Raw genomic sequence first — 15,440 nt, forward strand, 5'->3', positions numbered from 1 at the left:
TTTCACATAACTTCTCTACTTTTCAATTCTGTCACATTTCTTTTGTCTGTCATATTACAGATTCCTTTGCTCCTCTACCTATTTGGCTATTCATTTTCCAAATAGTATGCAATTCCTTACGTTTCCTATCAAATATTTTTGTGCAATTTATTGCCTCTGAATTGGCTTTGTCCTGATGACTCAAAGTAAAACGTGTATTTTGATTTCAACAAATAAATCGTAGGTGACAGTGGTCCCAGTACTAATTATTGTGCACCCTTTCCCCTCCCATCCTTTGACACTCTATCTAATTCCCATTTCCCCCCACTCTCTGGTTTTGGTTGACTGGTTCCTCATTTAACATTCCTGATCTTATTTCAGGGTGGCAGGTTGGAGATCTGACTCTACCAAAGTAGGTGTAAGCCACTCCTAAACAAGAGAAAATCTGCAGATGCTGGAAATCCAAGCAACACACACAAAATGCTGGCCAAGACATCAACTATACTTTTTTCCATCAATGCTGCCTGGCCTGTTGAGTTCCTCCAGCATTTTGTGTCTGTTGGAAGGCACTCCTTCCCTCTGCTAGCCTGAAGGTCACCCTTAGGCAAGATGTAGCACCTGTTCAGCCACTCACTACCCCCCCCCAAAAAAATCTGGATCATGTGAAGCCATGGGAGCAGGTGAGAGATGATCATGTGAGCATATCACAAATTCCTGGATATGCACCCACGGATGCCAGGCAAACAACCTCTGAAGAGTATTCGCCCATCTTGTAAGGACACTGCCCAGAATAAGGTAATGCCATATCACTTCTGTCGAGAAATTGTCCAAGAATAATCATGGTCATGGAAAGACCATGATCCCTACATCATACGGCATAGCATATAACGAACGAACGCTTTTATTTCTCATCCATTACATGGGCACATTATCAAATGCTTTTTGAAAATCTACATAAACTATATTTCACCCATGAGCTTGTTTTTGCTCACTGTTTGTCTTTAAAAAATTCTCTAACTTTGGACAAACAGGAATATGTTACAAAGAAAGAAATTTCTATAAAAAACCACCAAGGCTGCCAGGAAAATTCTAAAAAAGAAATGAATATCACCACTGGCCACCAAGATTGAGCAGGATATGTGACTTGACACCAAAATGCTCCTGGAATTTATTTTCATTGTTTATTATAATATATACATTTTTAACTTCATCCTTCCTTAGGAACTGGACTATTTTTCAGTCTGTGGTATTTACACTTAAGGGTCTGTATGTGTCTAAGCACGTTCTGTCTCTACCTACATCATAATAATAGTTAGCCACCAATCCTCTAGCACTTTTTTCTAATAAGTTATCAAATGTGATATTTCTAATGCAAATTCTCAAAATTTGTGAAACTCCTCGCTTATTGTCTTTAGGTTTGCCAATTTGTTTTCCTTATTTTTTTTAACTAATATGGTAATATTTCTAACCAAATATTGCAGCTACCTAATCATCACCCTGATAATTAGGGAGGCAAAATAATTACATAATTGGATTGACCATGCTGGGAAAAGCCAGAAGTTCACTGCAGTTAAAGGTTCCCACAGGCACAAACAAATCCTGATCTTACTGACTGCTTCTTGTCAGTGATTCTGCAAATATTGGAATCCTCTTGTGGTGATCCAAATTTGTTGCAGTTCCTCAGCATTCTTTAAGGGGAATCTGCCCACTAAACCAATGTCAGGTTAGACCGATTCAGTACTGTTAGTCCATTCATTTCAGTGGAAAGCCAAGGATGGCAGAGTGTGTTTAAGTAAAACATACACTAATCTCAAGAATTAAATTATTTGAGTTTTCCCTAATGATTCTAATTATTTTAACATGTTTATAAGAGTATTTTTATTGTCCCATTGATATTGACAGGTTTGCATATTTTTGAATGCTAGCAACATTCAGAAATGTTAATTTCCTTGTCAGGTTACGCAGCTGTCAGAATTACTTTTCTTCTGTTGTAGGCATAGTTAATTTTGGCCCACCCTTGTGACAACATTATTTTATCCTCCTGCAGGGCATCAGCAGGTTTAGAAATGCTAAGTTCATTCTTACCACTTGTATAAAAGTTTAAGGAGAGCTTGAACAGTTGGCGTATGACTGCTTCCTTGTCCTCAAAAATTTCTGTCTTAATTGATTTATGATATCCTTTTAGTGTTTTGGCTATTCTTGGACAGTGAAATGTACTCTTCTTGGGCCCATGGAACACCATTTTAAATAGTTCCCATGGCTGTTCTACATCATTATTTACTAATATTGTTATTTTTTTTCTTATTTATGTTTTGGTCTCTCAATCTACTTCACTTCATGATTCTAAAATCAGCTATGCCGATGTTCTTCCCAGTTACTCAGTTAAAGTTTCATGTATTATGGTCACTGCAGACTATTTTATGGTCATCTTGATGTCCTTGGATACAAGCCTAGAAGGGAGACCTGTATGTAGAACTTCCTAAAGGGGGATGGGAGCAGTATTCGGCTATTTGGTCCATTGTCTGCTCCACCATTTTATCATGGCTGATTCATTTTCCTCTCAGCCCCAAACTCCTGCCTTCTCCACATATCCCTTTATGTCTTGATTAATCAAGAATTTTTCAACTTTTTCCTTAAATGTACGCAATGATTTGGCCTCCACAGTCACCTGTGGCAATGAATTCCACAGATTCACCACTCTGGTTAAAGAAATTCTTCCTCATTTCCATTCTAAATGGACATCCCTCCATTCTGAGGCTGTGTCCTCTGGTCTTAGACTCCCTCACCATATGAAACATCCACTACACATCCAACCTATCAAGGCTTTTCAACATTTGATAGGTTTCAATGAGATCCCCATCATTCTTCTGAAATCCAGTGAGTACAGGCCCAGAGCCATCAAACACTCTTCATAATATAAGTAGAAAGAGGAAAGAGGTCCTACCCAGTAAGTATAAGGAGTTAAGAAAGAGGCTGAAATGCAAGTCTTCAAAGGTAGTAATCTTCGGTTTAGTTGCAGCACACGTGCTGGTCAGGATAGGAATAGAAAAATAGGGCAGATGAATGTGTGACTCAGGAACTAGTGCAGTGGGCAGGGTTTCAGACTCTCGGATTACTGGAACCTCTTCTGGGGCACAGGTGACCTGTACAAGAGGTCAGGGTTGAACCTTAATGAGAGGGGAACCATGGGTTTATGATGAGCGGGGGTAAGTTCAAAGGAGATGTTTTTTTTTAATATACAGAGTAGTGGGTGCATGAAATGAACTAGCAGGCTGGTAGTGCTGAAAAATATGATAGAGGCATTCAGAAGGCTCTTAGATAGGCATATGAATGTGTAGGAAATGGAAAGATAGTAAACATTAAATAATGGAAAAATGTAGGAAGAAGGGATTTGAGTGAGTATTTGATTACTAATTTACTTGACAAACACTGTGGACCAAAGGACCTGTTCTTGTTGTATGGTCCATTCTTGGAACCCTATTCCCTTATCCTCTTTACCTTTTATATCCATAAAACATAGCATCAGAATTAGGCCATTCAGCCCTAATTGATCAATAGGACTCCATTCAATCATGGCTGATTTATTTTTCATCTCATAAATTACTTCAGGTTAGTTAAAAAGTTCCCCTTTGTACATCCTCCTTTCCTTTCAGAACAGTCAAAGTGCCATCTATTATTGGGCTAAACGTGTCTTTTCACCATCTGTCCCGATTCAATTTGAAGAAGTGAGCTGCTGCTTACTAACATGTATATCTCTAGAAATAAACTAAGTCAGTTGTTTCACTTCAGCTTCTATAGTTCCGATGCTTGTACACCTTTCTGCTTATGCAGTCCTCTTAAAGGTTAGCCAGGTGACATCGCCATAGTATCGGTGTTGGAATTGCAGGATTAGTTAAACAAATGCTTGATGATTGGTATGGACCAATAGGGCAAATTCCCATACTCAATGTATCTCTGTCTGTGCACTTTTTAAAAGTTTCTGGTTGTTTAAGCCCCTTTCAAGGAATAGTTTTCCTTGTTGAAGTTTTATTTGGTACTTCATCTGGTTGACAGTCATGATGTAGAGAGCAAGCTTTCCCGTTAGAGCTGACTGCCTATTCTAGTTAAGGTACAAATGTGGTAATTTTGACAGCGTTTCTGGTTCCAATATGTTATACAGACTGAAAACATTAAGCCCCGGGTTTCCCCATTAGGTAACCTTCACCTCAGTGCAATTCCCCTCACAGTTACCCAGTTCTTCCCAGTGGCCTGTTTCTTATATATTCCCAACTTTAAACCAGAATTCCCACCATCTTGAGCTTGAATGGGCTTTTATGCTGAATTTAGACAATCTTCTTCTGTGGAAGTTAAGAATCTTGGTGTTTTTCCACAGTCGAATGAATAACGCCTCAGGACAAAATAATTGTATAGGCTGCTAGTCCCCTGTTGAATTTATGTGTGCTGCAACTTCCCAGGTTATTATCATTACAGGTATCCATGTACTGAATGATTATAGTTACAAGACCTGGAGATAAATATGGCGCCACTGTGTGTTAGCATGCGATGTTTAACAGCTGTAAGCTGGAAACCAAGGATAGTGCTACCCATTAATCACATTCATTGTGTGCAATTATTGGTTTGGTCCTGAATAGCTAAGTTAGAGATTTATAGCCTTGCCTTCCTTTAACTCTTAAACTCTTAAAACATTGTTTCAGAGGGTACTGTTACACAAACGTGTTTTTTTTCCCAGCTCTTTATCGAGTATGCATACAATGAAATCATTCAAGCTGAGGCAGATCATAGCATTCTCAAAGACTTGGCACTTGTCTTTAATAGCTAAAATTTTTATGTTAGTTTACGCAAGGCACTGCATTGCAGGTGAGAGTAAATTTAGTTTTATGTGGAATAAGAACATTTTTCATGCTCGAGCAATTTACCATTGCAGAGATGATGTTCTTAAGTGTATGTCCTGCTGAATGTCTTGGTCCGAAACATCGACTGTACTGTTTTCCATAGATGCTGCCTGGCCTGCCGAGTTCTTCCAACATTTTTGTGTGTTACTTGGACTTCCAGCATCTTCAGATTTCCTCCTGTTTTTTCTTAAGTATATCGCAGCCTTTATAATAATTTTCATTTATTTGTTCAGGAGGAATTTCTATATAATTGTGACTGCAGCTTCTGCATGTGGTACTCTTATTTGGCAGCATAGAGTTATTACCAAAATTGAGATCATAAAACAGTGCACAATCTATGAGGAAAAATAATTCACTGATAAGAATGAAAATCAATGTCTCATGGATTAATAACATGGTTTTCCAGATTACAGAGCACCAGATAGTTGACTGGTTACTTCTGGTGTGAATCACAGTTGTACAGATTTGTGTCAGGTGACCACAAATTTACAGCATTTCTCCCATAGTGCTCAATCAGCCTTTGCTGTCAGAGTCACTTGGATAACCAATTTTTCCTCGTGCTGCTGGACTTTTAGTTGCACGGTTTGAAGGGAACCTCTCTCTACAGATCTCAATTTGTTTGTCCCTTCTATGAGGAACACACAAGAGACTGCAGATGATAGAACCTGAAGCATCAAACAACCTGCTGGAGGCAATCAACAAGTCAGGAAGCATCTGTGGGGGAGGAAGGAATTGTTGATGTTTCAGATCAAAACCCTAAATCATGTCTTTTCCTGCTACAGATGCTGCTCAAACCACTGAGTTTCCTCTGATAGATTGTTTGTTGTCCCTTCTGAGGTATTCCCTTACACTTTCCACTTCAGCACAGTCCACTCAACAAGGCAGACTCTTTCCCCACCCCAGAAGTCAATGACCATCAAACTGGAAAGAACCTCCTCCTATAACTTCACCCATTACTCCATCCAATCCCCTACTCTGATGTAGAGCATCCAAAACCATTTGGTGTAGGCTTATAGTTAAACACTCTGCAAGAGAAGCCCACCCCAAGAATCTCACTCGATCAACAGATGGCCATTAATAACACACTGACCAACTTTTGCCCTGAAAGCTAAATGTAATTTCTACCACAAGCAAGAGAAAATCTGCAGATGCTGGAAATCCGAGCAACACACACAAAATCCTGGAGGAACTCAGCAGGCCGGGCAGCATCTATGGAGAATAGTACAGTCGCCGTTTCAGGCCGAAACCCTTTGGCAAGATGGGAGAAAAACAGATGAGAAGTAGATTTAAAAGGTGGGGGAGGGGAGAGAGAACCACCAGGAGATAAAAATCCTTCCAGGTGAGGCAACGCTTCACCTGTTGGGGTCATTTACTGTGTTCAGTGCTCCCAGTGTGGCCTCCTGTACATCGGTGAGACCCGACATATACTGGGAGACCGCTTCGCTGAGTATCTATGCTTTGTCCACCAGAACAAGTGGGATCTCCCACTGTCCACCCATTTTAATTCCACTTCCCATTCTTATTCCAATATGTCCGTCCATGGCCTCTTCCACTGTTGTGATGAGGCCACACTTAGGTTGGAGGAACAACACCTTACATTCTGTTTGGGTTGCCTCCGACCTGATGGCATGAACATCAATTTCTCAAACATCTGGTAATGCCCCCCAACCCACCCCCTCCCTCCACTTCTCCATTACCCATCCCCTTTTCCCTTTCTCACCTCATCTCACCAATCAACTTCCCAGCTCTTTACTTCATCTCTCCCCTACAAGGTTTCACCTATCACTTAGTGGTTCTCTCTCCCTCCCTTCACCTTTTAAATCTGCTCCTCGTTTTTTTTTCTCCAGTCTTGCCGAAGGGTTTCGGCCTGAAACGTCAACTGCAGTTTTTTTCCATAGATGTTGCATGGCCTGCTGAGTTCCTCCAGCATTTTGTGTGTGTTGCTATAATTTCTACCATATTTTCACTTCAGTAATAAGTTAGTGTTTTCACCCCACTATCCCTGTCACTGCTTTTCTATTTAATTCACCTCCACTAATAAGATGGCAGTGTTATTACGTGGATGAACTTAATATCCAGGAGCACCTCATGCTATCCTTGTATTCCCACATTTCAAGCCGTGGCATAATGACACCACATTAGCCTCTACATCGTTCTCAAAGCATGACACTTCAGTTATATGAAAATCTGGCAAAACAAAGAATTGAAATAATTGTACCGGATTGCATGTAGATAAATTAACATTCTCTCAGAAAGCAGTTGTGATGTTTAAGCAATTAGATGCAGCACTGATGAAGAATTATGTTGTGAAGCATCACCTTGACTTTACATGTTTTATATAAACAGGCTGTTATTCTTTGTCCCATTTGAACAGAACGTTTAATCTTCCTGTTACAGTGATTTAGATTATGTGTATTATTGTGCTAAATGTTGTATTGGAGGAATATTTGGCTGCTGGAAGTAGATTCTATTTTTATCTGTTGGAATTTCATTTAGACTTTGAAACACAATATGGCTAATGATTGTAGCTTGCCAGAAAACCACACAAATTCTGTAGTTGCCCTGGTTCTGCAATGGTGCGTTGGTTATGAGAAGGAAGTGTCCGTGCTCTCTACAGGCATTAACTTTCACTTATGTGGAATCCTGCTAAAATGGTCCACCCTTAAATTTCACTTCTTTCTGCCCCTCTTGCCCTGAGGCTGCAAAGTAACACATTGTCACATTTACCTACAGAACAACTGGAGGAAGCCCTGTAACTAAACTTTTAATAAAGAGAATATTTAACCCATACACTGGTGTGCCAGCAATTGATAAACTTATTGTAAGTTTTGTATTTTATTTTCCTGCTCTGGGTATATGATTTCTCTGTTTACTCACGATGGCTCAAAGGACAGGTATAAATTTATAAATGGAGAGTGGTGGAGTGGGTAGTAACTTTAGTTTTACTAACATTGACAAGAAGAAAATCAGAAAATCCTGCCCTTTGTTCATGTGTATTATTTCACTTTTCTCCAATGCAGAGATAAGTAGTTGACAAATAACCTGTGATTAAAGAATGCTGGCACCTGCTACGTGTAATGATAACAAGTCAATCCATTCTCAGCCACTCTGTTGGCCATAAAACCATAAGGCAGTGGAGCAGAGTTCGCCATTCCCATATCGACCCTGCTCCGCCTTTCAACCATAGCTGATTTATTATCTGCCTCAACCCCATTCTCCTGCCTCCTCCCAATAAGCTTTGATACCAGGACTAATGAAACATAGAAACATAGAAACATAGAAAATAGGTGCAGGAGTAGGCCATTCGGCCCTTCGAGCCTGCACCGCCATTCATTATGATCATGGCTGATCATCCAACTCAGAACCCCGCCCCAGCCTTCCCTCCATACCCCCTGACCCCCGTAGCCACAAGGGCCATATCTAACTCCCTCTTAAATATAGCTAATGAACTGGCCTCAACTGTTTCCTGTGGCAGGGAATTCCACAGATTCACCACTCTCTGTGTGAAGAAGTTTTTCCTAATCTCGGTCCTAAAAGGCTTCCCCTCTATCCTCTCAAACTCCACTTTAAATATGTCCAATGGTTTGGCCTTCACAGCTGTTTGTGGCAATGAATTCCACAGATTCACCACATTCTGGCAAAAGAAATTCTTCCCCATCTCTGTTCTAAATTGACGTACCTCTGTTCTGAGACTCTGCCCTTTAGTCCTTGATTTCCCCTCTGTTGGAAACGCCCTCTCCATGTAGGCTATTAAGTATTCGCTAGATTTCATGAGATCGCTCAGAGCCACCAAACACTCCTCATACATTAACCCTTTTATTCCCAGAATCATTCTCATAAACCTTCTCTGTACCCTCTCTAATACCAGCACATCTTTTCTTAGGTAAGAGGCCCAGAACTCCCACAAAATACTCCAAGTGCAGTCTGACCAATGCCTTATAAAGCCTCAGCTGGTTTGAAGGTCTTGCCGAATGAAACCTCCTTACATACTTGGAGTAATTGGCATTTCTTTCCTTCTCCTATGGATCTTCCATACCTCAGAATGCCCTGGTCAGTTCTGTCAATGCTAAACCAGTTCTAGCCTCTCTGTTCATAAATTTAATTACTGATTTTTTTTGTTATCTTGACTTGGCTGCTTAGTTCTGGAATATTGCTACTGAACTTCTAACACTGCACTAGATACTCCTTAAACTACTTCCTTGACCAAGCTTTTTGCTATCATTCCTTCTGGGTCACTGTACTGCCACTTTTTAAAAACTAAATACTGCTATACAGCATGAAAACTGTCCTTCAGCCCAACAAATCCATGCTGACCAAGACTCCCAACTGAGCAAGTCCTATTTGTCCACATTTGGTCCATATGCTGCCTTTCCTACCCATGTGCATGTTAAAGTACCTTTTAAATGTTATTAATCAGAATCAGAAGTTTAATATCACAAGCATATGTTGTGAATTTTGTTAACTTTGTGGCAGCAGTACAATGCAATAAATGACAAATATAGAAACAAATTAATTACAGTAAGTATATACATATTAAATAGTTAAATAAGTAGTGCAAAAACAGAAATTTAAAAAAAAAGTAGTGAGGCAGTGTTCATGGGTTTCATGTCCATTCAGAAATCAGTTGGCAGAGGGAAAGAAGCTGTTCCTGAATCATTGAGTGTGTGCCTTCAGGCTTCTGTACCTCCTTCCTGATGGAGGTACAATGAGAAGAGGGTATGCCCTGTGTGGTGAGGGTCCTTAATGATGGACCACTTTTAGAGAGACCACTCCATGAAGTTGTCTTGGATACTATGGAGGCTAGTGTCCACAATGAAGCTGACTAATTTTACAACTAATTGTACCTGCCTGAACTGCTCCCTCAGGCATCTCATTCCATATACTAACCACCTCTAGGTGAAAAAGTTGCTCCTCAGCTTCCTAATAAATCATAAACCTGTGCTCTCTAATCCTTAATTCCAATAGTGGGATAAAGACTGTTCATTCACCATAGTAACTATTGATGCCAGGAATAGGTAATAAAAGGACAAAATGCTGTAAATATTTTGGAAGTAAGGTAGAATCTGAGAAAAGAGAAATTATTAATGTTTTGAGCTGAAGACAATTCATCATATCTTCATCTCTAATTTCTTTTTACTGAGAGGTACCCAAGGATCTTTTTTGCCGTTAAAGCAACTCAGCAGAAGGAGAGGCACCTTTTGGCTCTTTGAACTATCACAACTTTGGTGGAAGGAAACAGCAGTCTCGTTACTCCCACGGGAAGAACATGATCTCTGCTCTGAATTTCCTCCTAACAGACTGTGAGAAATCAACAAGAGTGAAACTTGCATCTCATCCCAAGTGTGTTGCTACAGTAGCAAATGCCACCTCACTAAAACAAATTACTTTTTCAAACAAATATTTGTTGAATCGACCTGAACCACGCTGAACTCTTCCAAGATCATTGCCCTCTTACCGATCATAAAACCAGACTAACCTATCCCACTTGAATTAGCACAACAACATTCTTTTTAAATTTCTGATGATTTGTATCAATAGAGAAGAAAGTAATCCTCCAGAGCCAAAATACCTGCTATCATTTCGATTGAACAACAAATGTAGACCCTGTTGTACTTGAGTTTTGTCTTATTTTTTTGATAACAGTAAGCCTGTCTGCTTGGTTTTATTCTTTGATGCCATTTTTTTCTATTTACGTTTTGATCTCCTATTTTAGGCTTAGAAGTTTACAATGTAGCTAGTGATTAAATCTCTTGTGTGCCTTCTTGATTGAGAGGTTGTAATGTGGCCGCAAGTTCCTTGCTGGTTCTCACACCACATTCTTGTTCTGGAAAATACCCAAAAATCAGATCACATCAGTATCAGTTTTATATGATGATTAGTATCGGACAGCTGTAGTATTTTTTGGATTTAAGTTTGTTCTTATCACTTTGTTTTCTCCCTGCCATGCAGATATTTTGTACTCTGTCGTTAATCCGTCCCTGGCTCTGGATCTTGGCCTTGGATTGCTGTGTGAACTTTTGCAGTTCTGGGGCCAAGTCTTGCCTGGAATTGTCACCCTCATTGAATGGATGCTGGTAGAAGATGAAACGGAAGAAGATACAGTGAATGAAAACCTGGTACGTTTAATAAGGGGTACTTTCCCTGCGTTTGTTCATCTTAGCAAAGGATTTGAAAGAGAAGTAAAGGAAGGTTCCTATTCAAATGCACTACATATATGCAGTCCCTTCTGATACAAGAGGCAGCGTGGTGTTGCTGCTAGACCACGGCAACAGAGACCCCAGTTCAATCCTGACCTCTTGTGTTGTCTACAGGGAGTTTGCATGTTATGCCTGTAAACACATGGTTTCCACGTGGTTTCCTCCTACATCCCAAAGTCCCATTGACATAAATTGGTATGTTAAATGATGTTAATTCCATAGACATAAATTGGCATGTTAATTGAACTGTAAATTAACTAAATGTAACATTTGAGGTGGGAGTCAGGGTGGGGCCGTGGCAAGATTGAGAACATGGGAAGAATTAAAAAAGAGATTAAATCTAAGATTAGTGTAAATAGGTGGTTTATGGTCAGCATTGGACACCAACTGAAGGGTATTCACGTTAACTGAGTTTGTAATCCAGTTCCTTTCAGTAATTTTACTTAGTTTTGAGGGTAAAAATCAGCTCCTCCCCAGGTAAATGATGCCAATTTTGCTTCTGCTGCTGTTCCATTGAAGGTGCTGTCTCTATCTCGTAATGCTGTCTCTTGATGCTGACAGCATTCTCTTGGCTTCCCTAGATACTTGTTCTTCATGTTACAGAACAGGGTAAGTGTAAGCAGAAGATCTTCCCATCTGGAAGGGACAGACTACATGACGGCTGAGCCAGCCCTAAAGTAAACCCTCTCTGAGTGTGGCTGTTGGGGAAGTGTAGAAGAGTTGTTGGATGTATAGGCATAGGAACCATCATTTGTTGAATATTTCAAACCCTTAGGCAAGATGAATTGTGATTAATTATACAACCCCAGAATCTCCTGTGGCTGAACTCAACCAAACTCCTCTGTAAGGGATCAAATCAAAGTCCTTGTCAGTTATAAATATCTCCACCTCGCTGGCGTACATTGGCCAAATAATGACTGGAATTTGTATCTGGAACGAAGGTGAAGCCACGACTGTCTGAATAGGCCTAAATGAATATAACTCAGACAATGAAACAATCATTGCCTGTTCATTAAATCAGTTTGGTGTGTCGGTGTGCAATTAACCACCCCTGCTTTTCCTGGACGTCAAGCAATTCAATGAAAGCACTTGGTTCATTGATCCAGCCCTTCTCACTGAGAGTACTGCTCAGGGTAAACCTTGCCTGAATGGATGGAAACATGGTGGGTGGCTGGCAACATGGGTTGTTAACTATCTGATTACCCCATCAACCTTCCAAGGAGTTTCTCGCAGGCTGGTTCTCAGTGATACCTGAGGTTCAGTAGAATGTATGCCAAACAGACTCAGAGCCGGATGGTCACCAACAAATCACAACCCATTATGTTACAGCAGGAATAGGCCAGTGAATGTCCATCCTATTTAAAATTAATCTCACTCTCTCCTCTTCTGTTCCCCATATTATGATTGAGAGAGTGTTGTTCATAAGAATATGGGGCAGATTTTAAATTACTCCCACTGTGAGAATTTGGTTTTAAGTTGGTGTTGGTGGGGGGAGGGGCAAATGGGGTAGGATGGTGCGAGGGGTAGATAGGCTCCCCAGAGTTTTCCACATGAAGTTGAATGGATGGTGTGTTAAAATAGCATTACCATTCGCACTTAGCAAGCTCAAAGTCCCCAAAACCCACTCTAGCTGCAAGATGCAGATTCTATTGATGCACTTGTAGAACAGATTGACCTATAAAGGTGTATTTATTTCTCACCGGTGAAATATTTACCAAGAAAAATACTCTGGATGATGCCCTCAAGTTAACAGTGGAAAGAAATGACCTGGCGACAAACACCAGATATCTACAGTGTGTTGTTTCACGGTTAATCAAATCTAACATATTCATTGGGACAAAGGTAATCAAACGATTTCTGGGATTATACTGGTTATTTTTTGAGAAGCAAATGAGGACTGGCTAATGATTACCCATTCATTTGTTTTTGAATTAATACTATTTAATGTAAAATGATCTCCAATGAAGAGACTTGTCTACTGAACCTGTTTCTCAATTGTGAAAACAAGCCCAGTTTTTAACAAATAAATATCCCCCGGGGGAGTCTAGGAGTTCCAGGACTATCACCCCTACACTCTGGCTGAATTCCTGGAACCCAACTCTACTTATGGTAAGGGTAAATTTGTTTTAAAATGGAGACCATTTCTAACTATTATTTTAGAGCTGCTACATTAGCAATGTCTGATCGGTTCCTTTTAATCTGTTACATTTTATGAAATGGGAACTATAAATATCTGTCATTGGGATCATAAGAATATTATTTTCAATGGGTTTAAATCCTGGAACTGTTCACCTCATGGCATTGTGGAGGAAGTCTGCTCACCACAGACCACAGTGGATCAAACCAGGGTTCACCACACCTCCTACAAGGCAACTGTGAATAGGCAATAACACTGTTCCAACATGAATCCAATCCTGTAAATGATAGGAAAAAAAATGTATGATTAATTCGATGTTTCTTCTGGGGGAATTTGCAGAATTCTGTTTCCTTTCTAAATAAAATGTTTTTTTTCATATATAGGGAGAATATGACTTGCTATTTGATAAAAGTGAAATTAACCTTTGGGCAGAGAAGATCACTTTTGCCAATCTGCTCCAGAAGCATCTGTCAAAACTTATTGTTCAGTCAGGGATTGTTCCAGATGTAGATTCCCAGCTCTGCCTTCTGTCAGCGAAGGCTTCTGACCTAGCGCAGCATGTAGGACAACTTCTTGAAGACCTACCTCCTGCAGCAGAATTTTCTAGAACAGTGGACTACACAAGGCTGAGCATTCAAAAAGTGAGGCTCTTGAACACAGCCCAGCTACTGAGGCAGCTGGGATTTGGTGCCATTATTGTTGGGCATTTGTGAAGCGTAATGACCTCATTATTTGACTTGGCCTAAAGCTGAGGAAAAACCGATCAGCAGAAGCACATTCATGACAAAGAGAGGTTTGTGGAGGCTAGAGGAAGACTGTATCCCTAGGGCTGTCTGCCTAACAACATGAAGATTTTTATGCCAGTGGTAATTAGGTAACATTAATTGCTTCTCTCACTGAAGAAAATTGTTGGCATCAGAAATGAACTATTGTCATTGCTGTAGTAACGTTACGTGGACCGACCTGAAATCGAGATTTGCAAATTACAGTTTGATTACGGGAAAAGTTTGGATGAATATAAATTAATATGTTTTATCATTTTTTTAAACAACAAATAAAATTTAAATTAAATATTTAACTTTGGTCACATTTCTTAACTTAATTACCCGTTCTAAGAGCATCATGAGGGCCCGGGATAAAATTTTGGATCTTATCTTTACCAATCCATTGGGGTCAAGAATGATTTTCTCTTGATTTGTGGGTTCTGAGGTGGTTAATGAGGCCAATGCATGAACTGCAGAGTCTTCCACAACAAACACAAGTTTGTGAAGTTGTCTGCTTCTTATATAGACACAGGGTTCACAGTACATAGTTTTAGAACAAGAACATAGAATAGTACAGGCCCTTCGGCCCACAATGTTGTGCCAACCCTTAAACCCTGCCTCCCATATAAATAGGTTCTCTTTCTTAATTTTTTTAGACAGAGTTCCCAGTAGTTACAGGGATGTTGCATTTCTTCAAGGAAGCCATGACCACATCCTGGAATATTTTCCTTTGTCTTACTGGTAACCACGTCCTAAGGCAGAGCTTGGAAAAAAGTGTTTGTTCTGGGAGTCCCGTCTTGGATGTGTGAGTGATGTGACTAGACTAACGTGGCCGATTTGTAGTAAGTAGGGCTTCAGTGCGTAACTATTGATCTGGTTTGGGTTTATTTACCAGTAATCTTTGGATTTCAGAGTCAGAGCAATACAGCACAGATGTCAGCCTGTCAGCCTAATGAGTTCATGTCAATCACAGTGCCAACCCAGGTAATCCTAATCCTAATCTGGCCCATAACCCTCCCAAGCCCCACCCTTTGTGTACCCATCCATGAGCTTCTTAAATTATACCTCTGTACCTGCTTCAGCCATTTCCTCTGACTGCTCATTCCCATGCGCTGCACTCTGCGTGGAAAAAGTTGCACCTCAGGTCCTTTTTAAAATCTTTCCCCTCACCCTAACTCTACACTAACTAGTTTTGGACTCCCCTACCTTGAGGAAGAGACTATATCATCCATCTTATCTGTGGCTCTCCTAATTGTAGACATTTCCACTATGTTGCTCCTCATTCTCCTATGTGTGAAGAAATAAAGGCGTAGTCTGACTAACCTCTCCCTAAAACTCAAATTTTCAGTCATGGCAATATCCTCATAAATCTTTTTATCAGTCTAACTACATCTTTTCTATAATAGAGCTACCAAAATTTTACACAGGACTCCTAATGCGGTCTCACTAACCACTTATACACTGCAATAAT

The 15,440-nt window shown here is 40.1% G+C and overlaps 1 protein-coding gene across 4 annotated transcripts in view; it reads left to right on the forward strand.

Moving 5' to 3' along the window:
• Window positions 1-14,277, forward strand: part of LOC140201238 (tRNA (32-2'-O)-methyltransferase regulator THADA-like) — a 424,035-nt gene extending 409,758 nt beyond the window's left edge. For 3 of the 4 annotated variants that reach the window (XM_072265008.1, XM_072265009.1, XM_072265011.1), the window contains 2 exons: window positions 10,821-10,987; window positions 13,589-14,277. In XM_072265008.1, the coding sequence (XP_072121109.1) occupies window positions 10,821-10,987; window positions 13,589-13,918 (497 nt within the window). In that variant the 3' untranslated portion in view covers window positions 13,919-14,277. Of the gene's footprint in view, window positions 1-10,820; window positions 10,988-13,588 lie in introns of those variants that run through there. The other variant, XM_072265010.1, reaches the window with a different exon arrangement.
• Window positions 14,278-15,440: the final 1,163 nt, after the last annotated feature.

This window comes from Mobula birostris, chromosome 8 (genome assembly GCF_030028105.1).
Source record: "Mobula birostris isolate sMobBir1 chromosome 8, sMobBir1.hap1, whole genome shotgun sequence".
NCBI classification, from domain to species: Eukaryota; Metazoa; Chordata; class Chondrichthyes; order Myliobatiformes; family Myliobatidae; genus Mobula; species Mobula birostris.